The sequence below is a fragment of the Hyperoodon ampullatus genome (genome assembly GCF_949752795.1).
Source record: "Hyperoodon ampullatus genome assembly, chromosome: 10".
NCBI lineage: Eukaryota > Metazoa > Chordata > Mammalia > Artiodactyla > Ziphiidae > Hyperoodon > Hyperoodon ampullatus.
The window spans coordinates 7,420,119-7,438,384 of record NC_136923.1 but is presented as its reverse complement, the minus strand read 5'-3'; the positions used below and the strand labels follow the sequence as shown (position 1 = coordinate 7,438,384).

The 18,266-nt window shown below is 54.2% G+C and overlaps 2 protein-coding genes across 10 annotated transcripts in view; both read right to left on the bottom strand.

Annotated features, from left to right (window-relative positions):
• Positions 1 to 5,262, bottom strand: part of SEC13 (SEC13 homolog, nuclear pore and COPII coat complex component) — a gene marked incomplete at its 5' end in the record, with an annotated part of 54,202 nt that extends 48,940 nt beyond the window's left edge. Inside the window, 4 exon segments of the mRNA XM_079714080.1 lie at positions 527 to 583; positions 587 to 619; positions 621 to 775; positions 5,238 to 5,262. Of these exon segments, the coding sequence (XP_079570206.1) occupies positions 527 to 583; positions 587 to 619; positions 621 to 775; positions 5,238 to 5,262 (270 nt within the window).
• A 2,466-nt stretch (positions 5,263 to 7,728) lies between these two features.
• Positions 7,729 to 18,266, bottom strand: part of ATP2B2 (ATPase plasma membrane Ca2+ transporting 2) — a gene marked incomplete at both ends in the record, with an annotated part of 107,570 nt that continues 97,032 nt past the window's right edge. For 7 of the 9 annotated variants that reach the window (XM_079712369.1, XM_079712370.1, XM_079712372.1 and 4 more), the window contains 2 exons: positions 7,729 to 8,040; positions 16,998 to 17,180. In XM_079712369.1, coding sequence (XP_079568495.1) covers positions 7,729 to 8,040; positions 16,998 to 17,180 — 495 coding nt within the window. Of the gene's footprint in view, positions 8,041 to 10,883; positions 10,939 to 14,960; positions 15,137 to 16,997; positions 17,181 to 18,266 lie in introns of all 9 variants that reach the window. The other 2 variants (XM_079712368.1, XM_079712376.1) reach the window with 2 other exon arrangements.

Sequence of the window (18,266 nt, the reverse complement as noted above, 5' to 3'; positions counted from 1 at the left end):
CCGTCATACCTCGGGGCCCTGGGCTAAGCACCTGTTCCACAAACATCTCTGCTGGGAGAGGCGGGAGGTGGGAGGTGGGAGAAGGGAATGGTTGTGAGGGTTTGAATCTCAGCTCTGCCACTTGTTCCCTGTGCAAGAGGCTTCACCTCTCTGAACCTCCAGCTTCCTCATTTGTCAAAGGTCGATAATAACAGCCCCGACTTCATGGGGCTGTTAGTAGGCTGAGATTAGGAACAATGCTTGGAACCTACTAAGGGCTCAGGCCACAGTAGCTCCAACGGTGTTTGGGGTTTTGTTTTCAATTGTTGGGGACAGAGAAGGAAAAGAAGCAGGAGACGCGGCCCGCAGAGTTCTGGGAGGTTCCGCGGCCTCCGCCTGGCCTCCCCCTCAGAAAGGTCCGGACGGGCAGGGCCAGAGCCCCCCAGACCCGAAGCGGTGCGGGAGAGCTGAACGGCTCCAGCTCGGGGCTTGAAACTTAGCGCGGCGAGGAACCCGGGAGGGCCGCGACTACGGCCCCGGCACTCACCATGGTTGCGGCGGCGGCGGCGGCAGCGGCAGCGGCAGCAGCACCGGCAGCGGCAGCTCAAGGCCGCGGACGTGGCAGGCCCCGGCGGCGCCTCAGAACAGCTCACTTCCGGTGCCGGGCTAGCAGGCCGTCTGGCCCGGGCGCAGGAGCCTCCGGGCAGCAGCGCGCTCCGCTCGCACGAAGGTTCCGCCCTTTCTGGGGCGGTGCCAAGCCTTCCCACGGCCCCTCCCCTTCTCCGTGCGTAACGCTCTAGACCAAAGGGGTGGGACTCTCGTTTTCCAGGCGACCCAGGTCCGGAACTTGAAATCTGAAGCTCTAACCTGTCTTCTTTCGTGACCAACCCTTCCCTTTTCCTGAGAGCCATACATGAAAAAAGGGACTCATACGTAACTACACCTCCACCCACCTCTCTGCGGTTCTGGGTGCGACTGGCCTTATGGTGAACAATTTAGGATGACTAATTTTGGGAGTAGTGGCCAGACTGGTTTTAGTGCTTCCTTGTCAGTCTCTCCTCAGGACCCAAGGCTGGGACCAGGGGCAAAGAAGCCCAGGGAATAACCCCCTAGCCAGAGGCTGAGCCTCTCGCCCTGCCCTCTCCAGGCCAGAGGACCCATGCCTTCAAACTGCCCCTTCCTCATAGCTCTGGGATCCTGTGAGTCTGGCCCATCAGGTAGATTCCCCAGGCAAGGAAGGATCTCAGCCAGACTCCCGCAGGTAGAGCCCAGGACCCAATCGCCAGTTTCCCCAACCCCCAGGTCCCTGGCTTCACATCGGCACAGTGAGAATGCTGTACAGCTGGACAGAGCCTGGGGGCTCCCCTCAGCCACACGTGGTCTGGCAGCCCTTGACCTCTCATGGCTTTAAGGAGTTGAGTGACCCAGGATGGAGTCTAGGCTTCCCTTGGTTGAGTCAAAATCCCTGTTTCCCCTCTTGAAACTGGAGGGAAGAGTCCTAGCAGGAGATGGTCACTGCTGGAGGGACGATGTTAAGGCTCAGAGGGTGTGATAGATCCAGACCATCGAGGAGCTTTGGAGAGGGTGTCAGGGAGTGGGGTCTTACAGAACTCAGGGCTGGGCCTCCGGGTAGCAACTCACCCTCCACCCCCACCCCAGCTTTCAAGACCCATAATTTCCCTCTAATGGAAAAAGATTGCAGGGGTGTGAGGGGTGGTGCTTATGGTGGAAATACTGCAGGGAACAAAGTGGGAGGGGCCCTTGGGTCTCCTGTTCTTCAAGGGACATCCCCTGATCTCAGATCTGTAGATGTACTACTGATTCTCTGGGTGATAAAATCATATCACTTCTTTCTGAGCCTCACTTTCCTCCAGTAGAAAGTGGGGACAATGACACGTTAGATATAATACAAACACAATGCATGGGGCATAGTTGTTATTTAAAGAATTCCCTGGTGTAGGCATTGAAGTTGGAGAGATTGAGGATTTGGGACAAACAGTGGAACTGTTATCCTGTTCATTAAAGTATTTGCTGGTGGAACTGAAAAGTTTTGAGTGCTGATTCTGGCATCAAGACTGTGAGGTATCAATACTGTATCCCCTACTTACTAGGTGGGCACACCCTTCTCCTCTCTGAGCTGCGATCTCCTCTTCTGTTAAGTGGGAATTGTAATAATGCCTCCTCTGGAAGGTTGATCTTGGGAGTAAATGGACCTTTGGATGTGAAACTGGGTTTGGGTTTGGAAGTGCTTGGGCCTACAGTGCTTGATCTGGGGATCAGTTTTCCCTGAGAAGAGCTGGGTTTTAGTGTGTGTGTGTGTATGTGTGTGTGTGTGTGTACGTGCACATGCGTGCATGCATGTGCAACCATCAACCTTTGAACCAACATTGGGACTGTCTCTTGGTCTGGGCACATTCTCGTTCTTTGCTGATGTCCACCAGAGGTGTGCAAAGTTCAGATTCAGTGTGCCAGGGTCCCTTCTGCATCCCCCTGTCCCCAGTGGGGGATGCCACCTACATCCTTTGTCCACATCTCCCATCAGCTCCCTCCGGTTAGTCCCAGACCCCAAAGCTAAAAATGCTTTCCCTAATTTGTGCCCTGACCTCCCAGACCCTGAACCTCCACCTCTTCTTCATCCTCCTGAGGCCTCTTCCCCCAGAGTCTTGCCCTCTGGGATTGTCAGCTGTTCCTCATGGAGGGTTAACGACTCATGGCAAGCTGAACTTGCCTCCCTCAAACGGTGACTGTTCAAAAGGTGTGACTCGGCGGAAGGAGAGAGACCACCCCTGAGCCATGCACCCTTGAGCAAAGTGCCTTTCCCTCCCAGGCACTTGGGTTTCCCTCTGAGTTCAAATCCACGGAGGGTGGGGACCCAGCTGTCCCACGGAAAAAGGCCTTGTGATGTGTACTGTGTCTGCATTTCCACGTGTGCATTTATTGTTATTGCTCAGTATAGTGTTGAAAAGGCAGACAAATCCCATTAATTACAAAGAGCACAAGCCAGAGATACAGAGAAATCAAGAGTGTACAATAAGAGCACAGTCACTTCCCAGCCCCGATTTTCCCAGAGCCCCCCAGAGCCCGGGTAGCTCGTGGAAGCTGGAGGCGGCACCATTTCCTCGCTACTCTGGTATAAAATACGTGCACACAAGAGTTAGCAAAGTGTGGCGACTAACTCCCCACCACCCCTGCCCCGAGAGGAAAGGTGAGCAGGGAGAGCACCACAGGCGTTACAAAACAGACTGAGGGAGCCAAGAAGGGCAGTCCCAAAGCAGCCTTAAAGACCTTGTTTTCCGTGGAGGGGGTGATGGCTGATGCCCAGGGCCTGGGATTCCCCCTCCCCCCACTTGGGTGAACAGGATCGTTACATCAAAATCAGGAGAGCTTGCTTTGGAACTTGGGAAAGACCTGGGGATTTTCTGCTGTTGCTTGATTTCAGCCTTGGCTCTGGAGGACCCAGAAGCCTTCAGAGAAACGCAACCCATCTCCACCCCACCCCCCATCTTCTAGTGGTGGGATCTCGGACCCTACGGAGAGAGTTTTGTGTGGGAGGCACGTCACAGGGTGCGTTTGACAGCCTCCTGTAAGTAGAGCCAGAACCACTAGGGGGAGTCATCAGGGTGGTGAGAAGGTCCAGGCAAGAGATTGCTGCGTCCCAAAGGACGCATCGCAACTGCTGAAAACTGTGAATAAAGAGCAAGAGGTGACCCTCCCCCCACCAAAATACTTCAGGAAAGGGATATAGGAATAAACATTTCTCCATGAGGAGAATTGGTAACTGGGCTCCACATTCTGGTAGCTCCAGGTCTGGGAGAGACCCCTCTTTCTCACCTGGACCAGGGCAGATGGAGGGTCCACCTCAGCACAGCCAAGGTGGGTGACTTTGGGTCCCATACTGAGATTGGGTGGGGGCTTGATGGCCTCTCCTAACGACACCCTGGCTTAGGGGACAGGTGAGATGATGGGAGGACTATCTGGCTTCCCTCAAGATTCAGGATGCCCTTTTTATTTCTCCTTAGAGGGCTATTTAGTGAGCTGGGGTGGACAGTGCTTACAATGGTGGGAAGATGTTTGCACCTACAATGAAAGGGCCCAATATTTGGAGTGAGAGGAGGGCAGGAGGATGCAGGACTCAGCAAAATTTTAAGTTTACCTGGAGGAATAGATGTGAGAATAACCAGGAAATTTTGTAAAAAAAAAAAAAAAAAAAAAAAGCAAAGGGTATTTATCCCACCACATAATGAAACATTATATAAAGTGACAATAATTAAAACTGTGTGGTTGGTGCCAGATGAGACACCCAGATAAGGGAACAGAGGAGATATTCCAGAAATAGACCCAAGTCTCTCTGAGCTGTCAGGATGTGGTAAAGGGGGAATTTCAGCACAGTTGGGGAAGAGCATCTGTTCAATAACTGGGACGTCCGGGCTGAGACAGGTCCAGGGTCCTTGTCCCAGTGCAGTCACTATCATTGGTCTGGTCTCAGAAGCAGGGGGCCCTCCTTCTTGTCCACTCTCTGCTCTGGTTGGGACAAGGGGGCAAGGGGCTATGGTGGGGGGGCTGGTGGGAGCAACCCAGGCTGCTGCTGAGTTAGGGAAGAAAACTCTTCAGTTTCCTCCCTGTCCACCTCCAAAGGTGGGTGACTCGTTGAATGGGTCCCCTGCTCTTCCGTCATCTGTTAGGGGGAGACAGATTGGTGAGCTTAGACCTTGGAACTGAATCTGCTACCTTCTCCTGGAGCCCCTGTCCAGAGGGCAGACAAGAAGCTGAGGGGATGGTGCAGTCCAAAACCAGCAAAAAGTATACATTACAGAGTATATATTTACTATGCTCTGTTTGATGTTGGTTTTAGCCTTTTTTTTTTTTTTTTAAGACCACAGACATTTCAGAACCATACTGCGGAGTAAGAAGAGTCAGCAATTGAAAGCATCACCATTGCATAGTATTAAATGAACAGAGATGGTGAGTTCTTTATTTACAGTTATTGTCTAGATAAAAAAATTCATAAAAACAGATGAATGGTCATAAATTATTTACCCCCTAATGGGGTGAACTGCCAAACGTACCCCATGCTGCTAGATATAGGACGCCGAGTGCAAGCTTTATGTACTACAGGGAGTTCTGACAAACCAATCATTTCCTGTGTGTGTGGATGTGTGTGTGCAAGTGTGAGGGTGAGGGTGTGTGTGTGTGTGTGTGTGTGTGTGTGTGTGTGTGTGAGCATCCATCATTCCTGACAAGAAAAGACCAACACTGACGTGGGGCATTCTCGGTAGCTTCCATGGCTCCCTCTCCCCTGGGCTGGGTCCCACTAGGGGAGACCCCTCCTGCTTCCCTTGCGTCCTGGCTCCAAATGAGCAGGGAGCGTGGTGTGCAAGCGGGGCTTTCCTGGTGTCATGGAATGAGGTCACAGACACAAGGTTGGAACAAAGCGGGAGATGGAGAACCTTGAAAAAGGAAACTACAAAAGACACCACGTTCCAAAGCTGCCCCAGGTTTTACAGGAGCGGGTCTTCCTTTCTCTGAGGAGAACAGTGGGCGGTATTGGTGGTATTGGTCTTGGAATCCAATAAGCATATCTGAGGGTGGTCACCCCTCGGGGGATGCAGTTTTCTCTGCTGGGTACATTCAGAGATATTTCTTCACGACATTCAGGAGATGCTCTTGCGCACAGAAGGTCCTCCTTCCAGGAAGGTTTTGCCAGGTGGGTGGGCTGACTTGGGATCCTCAACCCTCGGGTTTCTCCACAGCCATCCAGACGCAGGCCCTCCCAGCTGACTATGGCTCTTTTCCCGAGTGGCTCTCATCTTGTTTGTGGAAGAATTCTCTGGGCCTGGAGAAGGGAAGGGCCCGGGTGGACACAGAGCAACTGTGGGAAGGGTCAGTGTGAAGAATGCATTTCGCAAGCGAGGCAGAAGCGTTTGGTTTTCCTTGAAGCATGGGACATCATCGATCATGGTATTCAAAATGTCTTTTGCACTGTACAAGTTTATGGAAAAAGATCGTATGCTGAAAAGTCTCAAAGCAAACTTTGTATTAAATACAAAAGTTCTTTTATGAAAAAAGCTGATACCCACAAAGTGCTTAGCAGTTAAGAGGCTGACATACAATTAAATAAGCTCTTATTTAAGTGGGATTACTAGTGCTGTTATTGTCTCAGGGAAAAAATAACCACCTTTTCTCACCTGTGATACTGTAGGGTTTCAGAATGGCTTTCTGTCTGGGAAAGCAAGACTTGCTGTTCAAAGGCTACAGTATATATTGCGACTACAGGAAGACAATTTGGTTTAAAAAAATCACACTGAATACATCTCAATATACACGTCATAAGGTTCGTTCGGATCTAAATAGTGCAGAGAAAAAGGCTATTCTTCTTCAAAAATAAAAATAAAAGCAGCAAGCCATAATGATTCTCATCCAATATGCCAACAGCTCACTTGCTGCAATTTATAAGGAAATAAGCCTCTAAATTACTAACTGAAAAAAAAAATCAACACAATAGCATTTATAATATTGCAAAACTACCTCACTCTCTGTACAGACAGCGCCAGAGAGAATCTCTGTTTGAAATGCTCTTAGTAAACTCAAGTGAGTTTCATTGAGAGGAAAGTCTTCACCCAGTGCTTTGCCAACCCTGTCACCCTGGGGCCGGGCTGGCCATCAGTGCTTTGAGCCCAGGAAGACTTCTCTCCTCCTCCCCCTTTGTCTACGGAGCACGCTGTTGGACCCCTCAGGATGGATACTCGCTAACATTTGGCTTCTGCCTGAGCCTCCCTCGGTAGTGACATTATTGAACGGAAGTAGCAGGCAAAAATCAGAGCATGGCTATCGTAAAACATCAAGGATGCAATCCAGGGAGGTGTCTATCAGGCTGAGCTGTTTTTATAGCATCTCAGCCACCAGTGTTCTTAAACCGTACAAATAGCCGAAGACGATATCTACAGGTTTGTAAACAAATTACATTCTTCTTTTAGGACATAAATAAGTTAAAATAGAGCAATTTAAGCAGAAACAAGGCAACATGCCGGCAAAGAAACTTTATATATCCATGTGTGTATATATACATATATATATATATATATATATATATATAGACACATATATATCTACCTATCTATATGGACGTATACAGTCTTGGGGAAGTATACGTTGATATAGATACAAAGAAATGGATATAACCTTGTGAGTGTCTGAAGTTCTTCGGTTCCATTGGTGCAAATTTACTAGGCGAGTTAAGCTCTGCAATTTCAAAAAGTTGTTAAATTAACCTATACAACTGAGACCATGCTGCGCAAGCATTTCAAAAACTCACAGACCGGTGGATTGGATAAATAGTCTCAGAAAAGAGTCTGTCTGCAGTTCCCGCCTAAGAAAACAAACAAACAAACAAAAAACCCCCCCTCCCCAACCCCCGAAAAACCAAACAAGGGGAGGACCGGAAGTGTACAGTACATTCATGCAGGGGACATGGCGCCGGGCGGGTGCATGGCTGGTCCATGTCGGGTGGGAGCCAGGAAGGGCTAGTTCTGGGAAAAAACCGCTCACTCCCTTAAGCCCCCGGAGGAGATCCCGCCCTCGCCTCAAAGTGAAAAAGAGTTCAAACAGCATCGCAGCCAGAAAAAGGGTCTGTTGGGTGGAAACGGTTTTCTCGCCAGTATTTGGTTTCCTGCTGTTGCTCGTTGCTGCTTGGGTGAGTCGGGTGCCTGGACGGGTGGCTGCCCGGGAGGTGGGTGGTGGCGGGGTCCTCAGCTAAAGCGACGTCTCCAGGCTGTGGATGGGGCTCCCTGGACTTGAAGAGGTAGCTGATTTGCTCGTGTCGGTCGTCAGGTTGATCCCGCTGTCGATGGCGCTGTTGTTCTTGTTGAGCGAGGACGGCGGGCTCGAGTTCCGCTTGAGCGCGGCGTCTTCTTCCAGGTCGGTGTCGTCGATGAGGGGGATGTGGGGCTGTGAATCTTCGACCCGGAATTCGGGATGAGCCATGAAATTATGGATGGAGGTTCGAGACTCAGGCTTTTCTAGACCTTCATAGAGAGAGCTACGGAACGCCTTCACGACGCGGATCTGCAAGGGAAGCACGGGGGTGAGGAGCACTGCCCCCAGGGGGGCCGGCGGCCAAGCTCTGGGGGGCTCGGAGGAGGGGTGGGTGGGGAGAGGGGGTTCGGGCACAGCAGGTGGCTGGAATCCACAGTCGCTGGGTGTCATGAGCACGGAGAGGAGAGGGAGGAACGGAAGCGGGGATTTAGGTTGTGTTCATCCGTGAGGTTTTTAAAATGGCTTGGGTTTGGGTAAAGACTACAGTATTAGGACAGGAGGAAGGAAGGCCCATCGTAGCGATGATGGGAAACAGTGGTTAGAGGAAGCTTAGTCCACTCCAGCGGGCACCCAGACCTAGTGAGAGACTGAGCCTTGTTAACTGTAGAGCAGAGGTTCGACCATGCAGAAGGGGAGCGGGACCAGGTGGGAATAAAGGAGGAAGGAGGAGAGGCTATTTATTTGTAAAAAATTAATCTTAGAAAAACCACACGCGGTTAAGAAACCACACGACATGGAACAGATAACGTGTCACAAACAGAAAAGGAACAGGAAGGAGAGACGGTTGGATGAGCCGGGATGAGAAGGGACACACGAGGGCCAAACAGAGAAGGGCAACATCCAACCGAAGCAGCAAAGCAAACCGAAGCCAACTCGGGGCTTTCTGGGGTGCAGAGCAGAGGCAGCCAGAAAGCACGATGGCAGCGGCGACTGATGACGTTCAGGGGCACGAGCATGCTACGGGGCGGGGGGGTGGGGGTGGTCGGGAGCCACACGGCACACAAAGACGACACGCGGCTACACTTGGAAGCCTGGACAATGTGAATGGAGGTCGTTTGTACCCAACGTTTCTTCCCTTCATGCATTTGGGAGGTAAACACTCGAGTATAGACTCAAAGCCCTGGCCACTCATTGGAGTTGGCTTTGGGGTCCCTTATTTCCTGGGGTTTTTGCCTCCTTTCTTTATTTGTGCTTTGAAAACACAATACCAAAAAACGAGGCCAGAATCAGAGGGCCAAACCCAGGCCCTGGGTGGGATTCTAAGAGGGTGTGGAACTGAGCCACAAAACAGCAAGTTCTTTCATTTTCTGTGTCTCAGTTGGAAGCTGGGTTCCCTGAAGAAGGGAAGGAGGCTGGACGCTGAGTCGTCCAGGCCAGTGGGCGGAGCACTGGATCCAGAGTCGGGAAGACCCGAGTCTGCGTCCGGGCTCTGCCACTTTGGGTGCCTTGACCGCGGGCGAGCCACACCACCGGCCTGGCCGTCCCCTGTCCCGCCTCACAGGGTGCACAGGAACCGGACCCTCACTTTGAAGAGAGGCATCCCTTCTCTGGACTCCTGGGAGGGGGAGCCAAGCCTGCCATCTCAAGGGGCCGATGGGACTTGGGACAAAGGCGCCTCCTCCTCTCTTCCCAGCCCCAACTCAGAGTGGAGCCAGTGGCGGGGAAAGCAAGGCAGTATCCATGCTTCCAAGGAGCAGAGGCTCAGCCGAGGCGGCCGGGGTGCTGCGGCCGGCCGTCTGGCCTTCCCTCCCCCATATCACAGGCCTGTAGGGGGACAGGGGACTGGACAGGGCAGTTGTGGGGAGGCCCTTGTGGTCCCAGGATTTGCGGAGCTAAACCCAGAGGTAGCTCGTTGGTGGGGCTCAGGGTGGAAAGCCCTGTCCATGGGAGTGAATTTTCACAGTGACTGTGGCTAATGGTTTTAAGTGTCACAGCTCAGGGTTTGCTTGACTGTTTCAGAGAGGAGTCTTTCTAAAGCACATCATAAGCTCCTCTGCCTTTTAATTTAGAGAACACAGAGAAGAATTTAAGTTTGTCAATAAGCCTTCTTGGTCTTGTGTAAGACCCCTACAGTTTTGATTTTTTTTTTTTAAGTTTTTCTCCTTTGCTGTCAGCCATCACTTACTAGTTCTGACTTTCCCTTGTCTTCTCAAAAGCATGTCTGTCCCCTCTCCTTCTTATGTGCTATGGGCAGGGGACTCCAGGGAAACCTGCCTGGTGGAATCCTGCTTTCGGTAAGAGGCATCAGGTGCCAAGCGAGAGCCAGCCAGACGCCATGCATTAGTGCTGGTCCTCCGTGATGGCCATTTGGCTGCTCTGAGGTTTCTTTCTCCCTGGATTCCCTATTTGTGGCTCTGTAGAGATTATTCAATATTCTGATCTCTTGATAACTGGGCCATTACTCCCTTGATTACGTGAAAACAACAACAAAAAAGATGTTGCAGGCCTCAGTTTTCTTAACTGTAAAATGGGAATAATAATGATCATCGTAGCTGCTCAGCCCAGAGCCTGGCTGAATTGCAATAAGATGCCAGCCGGGAGCGCCTGGTGGAGGAGGAGGGATGGTGGCAGGACCCTGTCGTGTGACTGACAACGCGGGGGGGGGGGGATGACACACAATGAAATGTAGGCCCCTCGCCCTCCCCCTGGAATGGAGACAACAGAAAGAATGAACTGCTCTGGACAAGACTGTGGGGACAAGACTTTTCGGGACACCCCGCCACGGCCATCTCAAGTCTCCACTTCGGATCTCTCGCGGCTGAAATGGAAAAAAGTATGGGAAGAAAAAAAAGCTCTTCCATCTCCCCTCCCTGCCTGCCCTGGCGATGGGCCTTGCTGGCATGAGCTGCACTGGGGCGTGGGATGAGGGGGAAGAGAGAAAGGGCCTCGGTCTGTGGGCTTTCAGACGTTTTGGTTCCATCAGCACAAAGCGGGTGGGGAACCCCATGCCCGTTGTCGGTGGCTCTGAGGAAATGCATGGGCCCCGGTCCGGGGCGGGTTCGACATACTCGAATGTTTACCCGGCTTCAAGGAAGCCAAGAGTCTGGGATTGATTCACATTCATTTCAGGCTCAAGGTTAAAGACTCACAACCTCTTTTAATTTCACTCTCTCTTGCTGAACTCTGTGTCCAGGGTTCTCTAGCCCTCTAGGGAAACAAACACATGGAATATTCAGACAGCGGAGAGGTCTGGACTCCCCCCCAGAAGCAAGCCATTTTCTCGCCAACCCAAGGTTGCACTAAGTTAGCTACCAGAATGCTAATGAGAGGTCCAGCTTCCTTTCCTTCCCTTCTTCTTCACTTCTCCCCCTAAGAGATGCAAACTCCTTGCCCTAGCAGTCCTCAGAACCGGGAATCTGAAGGGGGAGTGGGATGGGGGATGCCCTATCTAGCAGGGTACGGCGTCCAGAAAGTGGCTGGTCTGGGGTTAGGAGTCTGATGCTCTGGGCCTGGTTGGTTTGAAGGAACAGGACCTTCACTCATGAACGTGGAGCGTGCTATGAACTTGCTAAATACAAAGGTAGCTTGAGATGGGTTAGGAATTTGTGGCAATAAGAGAGAGGAGCCCTGTAGCTTGGCCTTGGATCTAAGAGCTAAATGCTAATTCTGTTCCTGGTCACCGATGGGAAGATGCCTCTCTTCTCAGTCCCTACCAGGCTGGTGGAAACTCAAGCAGAGAAAGAGCTTCCCTGGCCTTCTAGACCCCAGAGGATTGGCTCCTTTTCACTGGATGAGGCTGTAGGAGTGGGTACTGGTTCCACAGTGGAAATTCAACCTCTGTGGGCTCTAGGTCTGTGGGCTTATCTGGGAAGTGGTGTGGGTGGTGAGAAAAATGAGGGACTTTGGAGTCAGATCTCTTGTCACTTACATACTGTGTGATCTTGGCCAAGTCAGTTCACTTCTCTGAGCCTCGGGGTCTTGCTCAGTTAAATGGAGGTACTGGCAGCTCCCCCCTCTTCACATTTCAGTTGTGAGGTATATGTGGAGTGAAGGATGTGCTGAACTGCTTTGGAAAATTTGAGGTGAGGCTCAAGTATAAGGCATTAGGGGTGTGCCATTAAAGCTTCTGGGAGAAAAAAAGAAACTCGCTTTTGAGTAAGTCAGAAGAGGAAAGCAAGGCAGTGGAGCAGAGTTTCCTCCAGATCATTCCAATGCCAGTCTGACCAGACAGACTGTCCTGCCACCGCATGGTATCTGTCTGCCTGGGGCCCTCCGCCTCACAGTGGTGCTGAGGGAGGGATGTGTGATGTGTTGGGGGGTTCCTCACCCCAAGTCATGAGTCAGAAGTCAGCCATGCACACGCCACCCTGCCCCAGGACTTGGTGGTCACTCCTGATAGCCCAAAGGACAGTGGTTTGACTCTTTCCAGGGCACAGAGAGCCCAGGTGTTTTCAACTCAACAGGCACCCTACTTTACTGGAGAATCCTGGGAAGAAGATCCTGCTCGGAGGAGGCAGGGGGTGGGGGGAGCCCACCTCTCCACCCACCCCATCGGGGACCCCTTCTCTTACTTCCTGGGCCCCTGCTTCACACCCTGTGGGAAGAAAGCCTTTTGGCTTCTGTAGGGACCCTGCCTGGTATCTGGAGGGCTCTCAGAGTCCTTGGAGACCAGAGGAGGTGACATTGCTATACAAACTATTCAAGCAAAGGAGGAACTAGGGGATATTTCACATCGTGACCGTGTTGACCAAAATGTGTCTGTTGAAACCACAGAGGCTGTGATCCATTTTGGAACCAGTACCCTTGAGTAAGGGGGTGGTCAGGCTTTTTTTGAGACCCCATGAAAGGGTCCCAGAAGGGACCCAGAATTACAGGCTGGATTCTACAATTGCAGGTAGGAATGCAAGATTCCTAAGGAGGCACGATGCCTGAGGGAGAGGCAAGACGGCACTTGGGTGAGGGAGTCATGCTTGATCAGCCCCTTTGGGTCCTCTGAGAAAATGATGGGTCATGGGCAAGGCCTATAGCATCCTTCTCAAAGGCTGTTCCAAAGTTGGGTCACCATGGGATAAAGGGATTAATCTGGGCTAGAAGGAGATTGGCTTAGAGATAGGAAGCAAAGGGCAGGCAGAAATGGGCATTTCTCTGAAGGAAAAGTGTTGAGAACCAAGTGTCACAGGACTGGCCTTATTGCATGGTTTTATAAAGGACAGAAGAAAAGGTTCAAGATGACTGCGCTCTTTCTTCGAGACCGGAAGAGCTAAGGTGCGGGGCCTAACCAAGGGAGAGGCTGCAGGTGCCCAGGAGTGCCGTGAGCTCCGTGTTGGCCTGGGTGAGGCACCACGCTGCCAGAAAGAGGCCGAACCAGGGAGGACGAAGAACTGGGCCTGGACCCGGAGGCCACCTTCTGGCAGTCAGGTCGGCCGGAGGGATGCAGGAGGCAATGGGGGGGCAGTGGGAACCCCGAGAGGAAGAGATCCTTTCCCCAGGTGGCTCTCCAGCCCTGAGCACTTCTGGTCTCTGCACTTCACGACCGGAGGCAGCGCTGAGCAAGGCTGGAACTCGGCTGACACAGCAGTAGGGCAGCTGGGCACGGGCCTCCCACCGAGGCGAGGGCTCTCTGTGTGGAGCGGGAGTGAGTGGGAACAAAGCATCTCCTGCTCTGAGAAAGCCTGGCAGTGACTTGCCGGTGACAGTGCCTCATGGGAACGTGACTCAGACACCATCCGCTCAAACAGGGCCTCACTTCACCTTGGCTCGTCTGGCCTCCCCATCGCTGTGTTTTCGTGCTGATGAACGAGCACAGGGGCTTTCCCCCGTTTCTGCATCCTCCCTGTCATTTTGTGGACTTGGTAGGACTGCACCCACGGAAAGGTCGTGGGACGTGAGCACACGCCACCGACAGCAACCTGTGGCTCGCGCCTCTTGTCCAAGGGCTCAGATGGCATCATTCTCACCCAGCACATGGTCCTCTCCTGCCCGGTGGCAGAGATGTGTGTTTTGGGTGTTCTGTGCTTGGGAGGGGGGTAGAGGCACCTTATAAAGTATCAAGAGATGAAGCCTGGAGTCTCATCAAAGAAGCCCAAGGGCTGGGTGAGTGAACAGACAACTTGAGAGGACCAGACTGCAGCTCCCTCGTGGTTTAGGAGGGGCTGACTAGAGACAGGGAAGGGAGGCAGGCGGTAAATAGAAACTCCTTGTGCCCTCTGGGGCCTGGAGCCATGGGGGGTTCATAAAGATCTAGACAAGGCCAGAGTTGAGAAACTTGGGTCAGAAGCCCTGGTGTGAGGAGATGAGCTCGGGGGAGGGAGGTGAGGGAGGGGGTTGGAGTCCCAGGTGTCCCTCCAATGAGGAAGGAGGAAGCCACAGGTTAGACTGGGTCCCTCGGGCCTGCTGTCAGCCAGCCAAGATGAGACCCCCACTGTGCTCTACCTGAGGTCAAGTGGAATGGTCAGGAGCCTTGTCCCTTCCAGGAAGGGCTCAGGCCTTCGCTGTGCTCCAAGCCCTGCTGCAGGGAGAAGTGTGTGTAAGGTAGCTGGTGCTATCAGATGTACAAGGAGAGAGGGCAGAAGGGGCTGAACTACTGGGTACAGGGCCTCCGGGCTGTGATCTCCTTGGGGGCCTGGGTCCCCTGACCAACTGTGACCTCTGATCTACAGTGACCCCTCTGGGCTGGACCTCACTGTGGCTGACTGTGACCCCTCAGAGCCTTTCCTCCCTTGACCCACAGTAACCCTTGGCCTGACTTCGACTGCAAGACTGTGATCTCCTGGCCAACTCTGACCCTGGCCCTCACGAGCCAGGCTTTTCCTGACCGGGTATGACCCTACACTGATTGGGATGCTCCACGCCCCCCAGCTGACTGCTCCCCCTTGGCCACTGTGACCCTGTGGGGGACTGTGACATTCGATCACTGAAACCTCCCTGACCGACGGTGATCCTTTGACTGACTCAGACTTTTTGACTACTTGTGACCCTCACGACCCCATGACTGCCTGGTCATAACCCCTGACCCTGACCCCAGCCGACCCTGACCCGCTAAGGGACTGCCACCCCGTGCCTGGCTGTGGTCTGCTGACCGCCTGGGACTCTCCTCAATGGCCGGGGCCCCTCAGCCCCCTGGGCCTAATCACGACCTCCTGCCCCCCGAGTCCCTGGCGCCCCGGCCCCTGCCCTCCTGCCCGCCCGGCGCTGGCGGCGGTGGCACCCGAGGCGGTAAGGATTCACACTCACGCCCAGCTGCAGCAGGAGGAAGGCTGGTCGGAGAGGAAAGAGCATTGGACAACGACACGCGACTAGGGCTAGAGAGATTGGCTACGTCCTGGCTCTGGCTGGTGACGGAGGATTGTCTCCGCAGGGCTCCCTGAAAGGAGGCCCCGCTCTTGAAAGTATTGACTACTTCAATCTGCAACGGAGGAGAGAACGAGACAAGTTGCGAAAAGAATGGACACGACAGCTACACGACTGACAGGCGCCAGGCCACGAGGACAGCCGCAGCCACGGCAAGACAGCACGCCACTTAAACCAAAACGACAATACCAGGCACGATCCAAGGCTCTGAGAGACGTCTGCTCAGCTCGGGCACCTGGGGTCCCCAGGGCCCGGTTGAGGGGGGAGCCACAGGGGCCCGGCCTTGGTCCTGCTCTAGTGACTCAGGGGCCAATGGGCTGGGCTGGTGGCCGCGGGTGGGGCGTTAAACATGGTGTTTGGAGGCAGAGGGGGTGCTCAGCCCTTGGGACCAGGCGTGGAGCCACAGTGGTGTGCTGGGAGCTCTGGGGTGGACAGACCCTGGCCCAGACCCCAGCTCTATCACTTATGAGCTAGACGGCCTTGGGCAAGTCACTGCCCGGCGGCAGTTCCTTGTCCTTCAGAAGGGGCAATGCCACCTACCTGGCAGGGTTAGCTGTGAGGGGCAAAGCACTGGCCCACTTAGTGGTCCGTAAGAGTCAGGCTAGATAGGACTCGTGCTCACTCAAGAAACTACAGTCCCATTGTCCTCCTCAAAGGCTTTGTGGCCAGGCTGGTGACAGCACCAGGGCTGTGTGTGTGCTGAGAGCTGCCAGGCTCGCCTGGGAAGTGGGGGATGGGGGCTACCCGGAGAGCTAGTCCCGGAGCCCAGACTGCTGTCTGTCAGGAGGCTCTGGGTCTGCAACCTGCTCCCCGACCCAGCGCCCAGAAAGGGCTGTCTCCTGAACCTCGGCTACCCCTAAAACTAGGTGCGGGGCACACTGACCTCTCAGGGGGCTGGGAAGGCCCATGAGATAATGTTTGGGACAGTCCCTGTAGGGTGTGAGGCAGCCCAAGCGACCTGTTTTTGTTGCACTAGGTGGAAATGCAGCGGTAGGCCACGTAGGACTGCAGGACCGCAGGCCCAAGGTGGGGGGCCCTGACGCACTTCCCAGAGCGTGACGGGGGCAGGGTGGCCATGAACGTCCCAGCACAGCTGTCCCAGGCTGGCTGGGCAGGAGACTGAGCCTCTCTCGATTTCCTGGTCCTTCTGTTCCTCATCCTACAGGGCTGTGAAAGCACCCCGAGAACTGCAACCCTGACCCAGGGAGAGGGGCCGTGTGGGAACACGGGGGCTGCATGTTCGTGGCGTGTGTCACGTGGTGGCCACGCAGTCCTGTTCTGAGGCAGAGACCTGCTTCTGGCCGGACACACATCCCGCATGTGTGCTCTACATGTGTGTCCTTGGGGTGTGTGTGCGTGCGTGTGGTGTGTGTGTGGAAAACCAAGCTTTGGTCCCCAGAACTGACTCAATGCCCCAGTGGGGGCTAGGAGAGTGTCTGAAGCCCCCCCGTGGAGGAAGATGTATGTGCATGTGCACAAGCCCGCACCGCAGGCCTGACCACGTGGCTGGGAGAATCTGGGGCCCACCCCGGCCTGAAGCTGCCATCCTGGCCTCACGTGGATCAGTCTCCAGCTTCGCCTGACCCTCCTGGCGGCGCCCCAGCAACCCTGACAGGAGCCCCTCACTCACCTCGGCCCTCAGGGTCACCCCTCCTCCACCTTAGGGGCACCCCCTGCCCCCCGCCCCAAAGCCCACAGTGGGTGTGACCCCAGTCCGACCCCGGCCAGGTGGACAGGGAGGTGGGGCCTTCCCAAGGAGGCCGCTCTTCAGCAGCCACGCAGTGTGTGTGTGGGGAACATGGGTGCACCGGAGGCTGGTGAGATGGCGAGAGCGGGTCTGGGCCCACCCACACCCCCTCATCCCCATCACCACCCACCCCGCCAGGCACGGGCCCAGCCCCAGGAGCCGCCTGTACCTGGGTCTGGATCCGGTTCAGGCCTCGGAACCACAGGATCTGGCCCCGCCGCAGCTCTCGCTCGGCGTGGTCTATCTCCTCCACGTCCTCGTTCAGCTCCTCCTCCGGGATCTCCTCCTTCTGCGTGAGCCTGCCCGCCTCCTTGAGGAACTTGAGCCTGCTGGTCGGGATGGTGGCGATGACCTGCAAGGGGCCCGGCTGTCAGCGGAGGGGTCGGCCTCCCCACCTCCCTCCTGCTCTTCTTACCCACTGACCTAGTGACGTTCGACTCACTCCTTAACTCGTCTCACCCCTTCCTCAAGTCAATCTTTAGATTTCTTTTTAATTTGCTTCTTAATTCACTCACTCATCCAGAGGCAGGGGGAAATCGTGGGAAATCTGGGGAGTTGGACACGTGTGACTTTGGATACCCCAGACCTTACAAGTCCTGTGACTTTGGGCAAGTCATTTAACCTCTCTGAGCTCCGGCTTTCCCATCTGGAAAGCTGGGAACAGTTCTCAGAGTTGGAGATGGTGTGTCTAAGTCACTGGCCCTCAGGTCTCTGGCTTATTCTTCCTGAGGTCACTGGGTCCTGGGGTGCCCAACCCTGGGCAACAGGGGCTCAGAGCTTGCGTGCCTTGGGGGCAGTCAATCCTGGGACTCTTGGAATGGCTGCCCTCCCGGAAAGGGAAGGCAAAGTGGGAGGGGGATACGCCTTTGTTCTTACTCTTCCTCCAAAGGGCTTGTCCTGGGGCTGAGGCCTGAGCGGCAGGCCCTGTGGGAAAGCTGAGGTGGCAGAGGTCAGAGGCCCCTGACATCTCCTCTAGGGACTGACAGGGGCTTCCCTGCACACTCTCAGGGGTTCCCCGGGGGTTTAAGGTGGGCCTTGCCCATTGGCATCTTCCTTAGGTGTTAGGAACCTGCTCATCCAGACGCCGAGGGCTCCCTGAGGGATTGTCCAGTGGGACAAAGATGCCCAGGCCCTGAGGGTGCCCAAGGAATGGCATTGTTAAGTCAAATCTAGCTTATCAACTCTCCAAAGAAGCTCCAAAGTTTAAAGAAGATTGTTCTGAGTGAAACTAAATTTTATTCTTTACCTTCTAGTTCATTTCTCTCACTGGAATTTCCCACTCTAGACTGGGAACAGCTTGAAGGCAAGACCAACGTCTTAGGCCTGTTGGGGCCCCCACTGCCTGGATCCAGCTCCGGGTACCATGTCCTGGTCAGGCGTCTTTGAGCTGCAAGCTGTGAGTTCCATGATGGTGTGTGTGCGTGTGTGTGTGCATGTG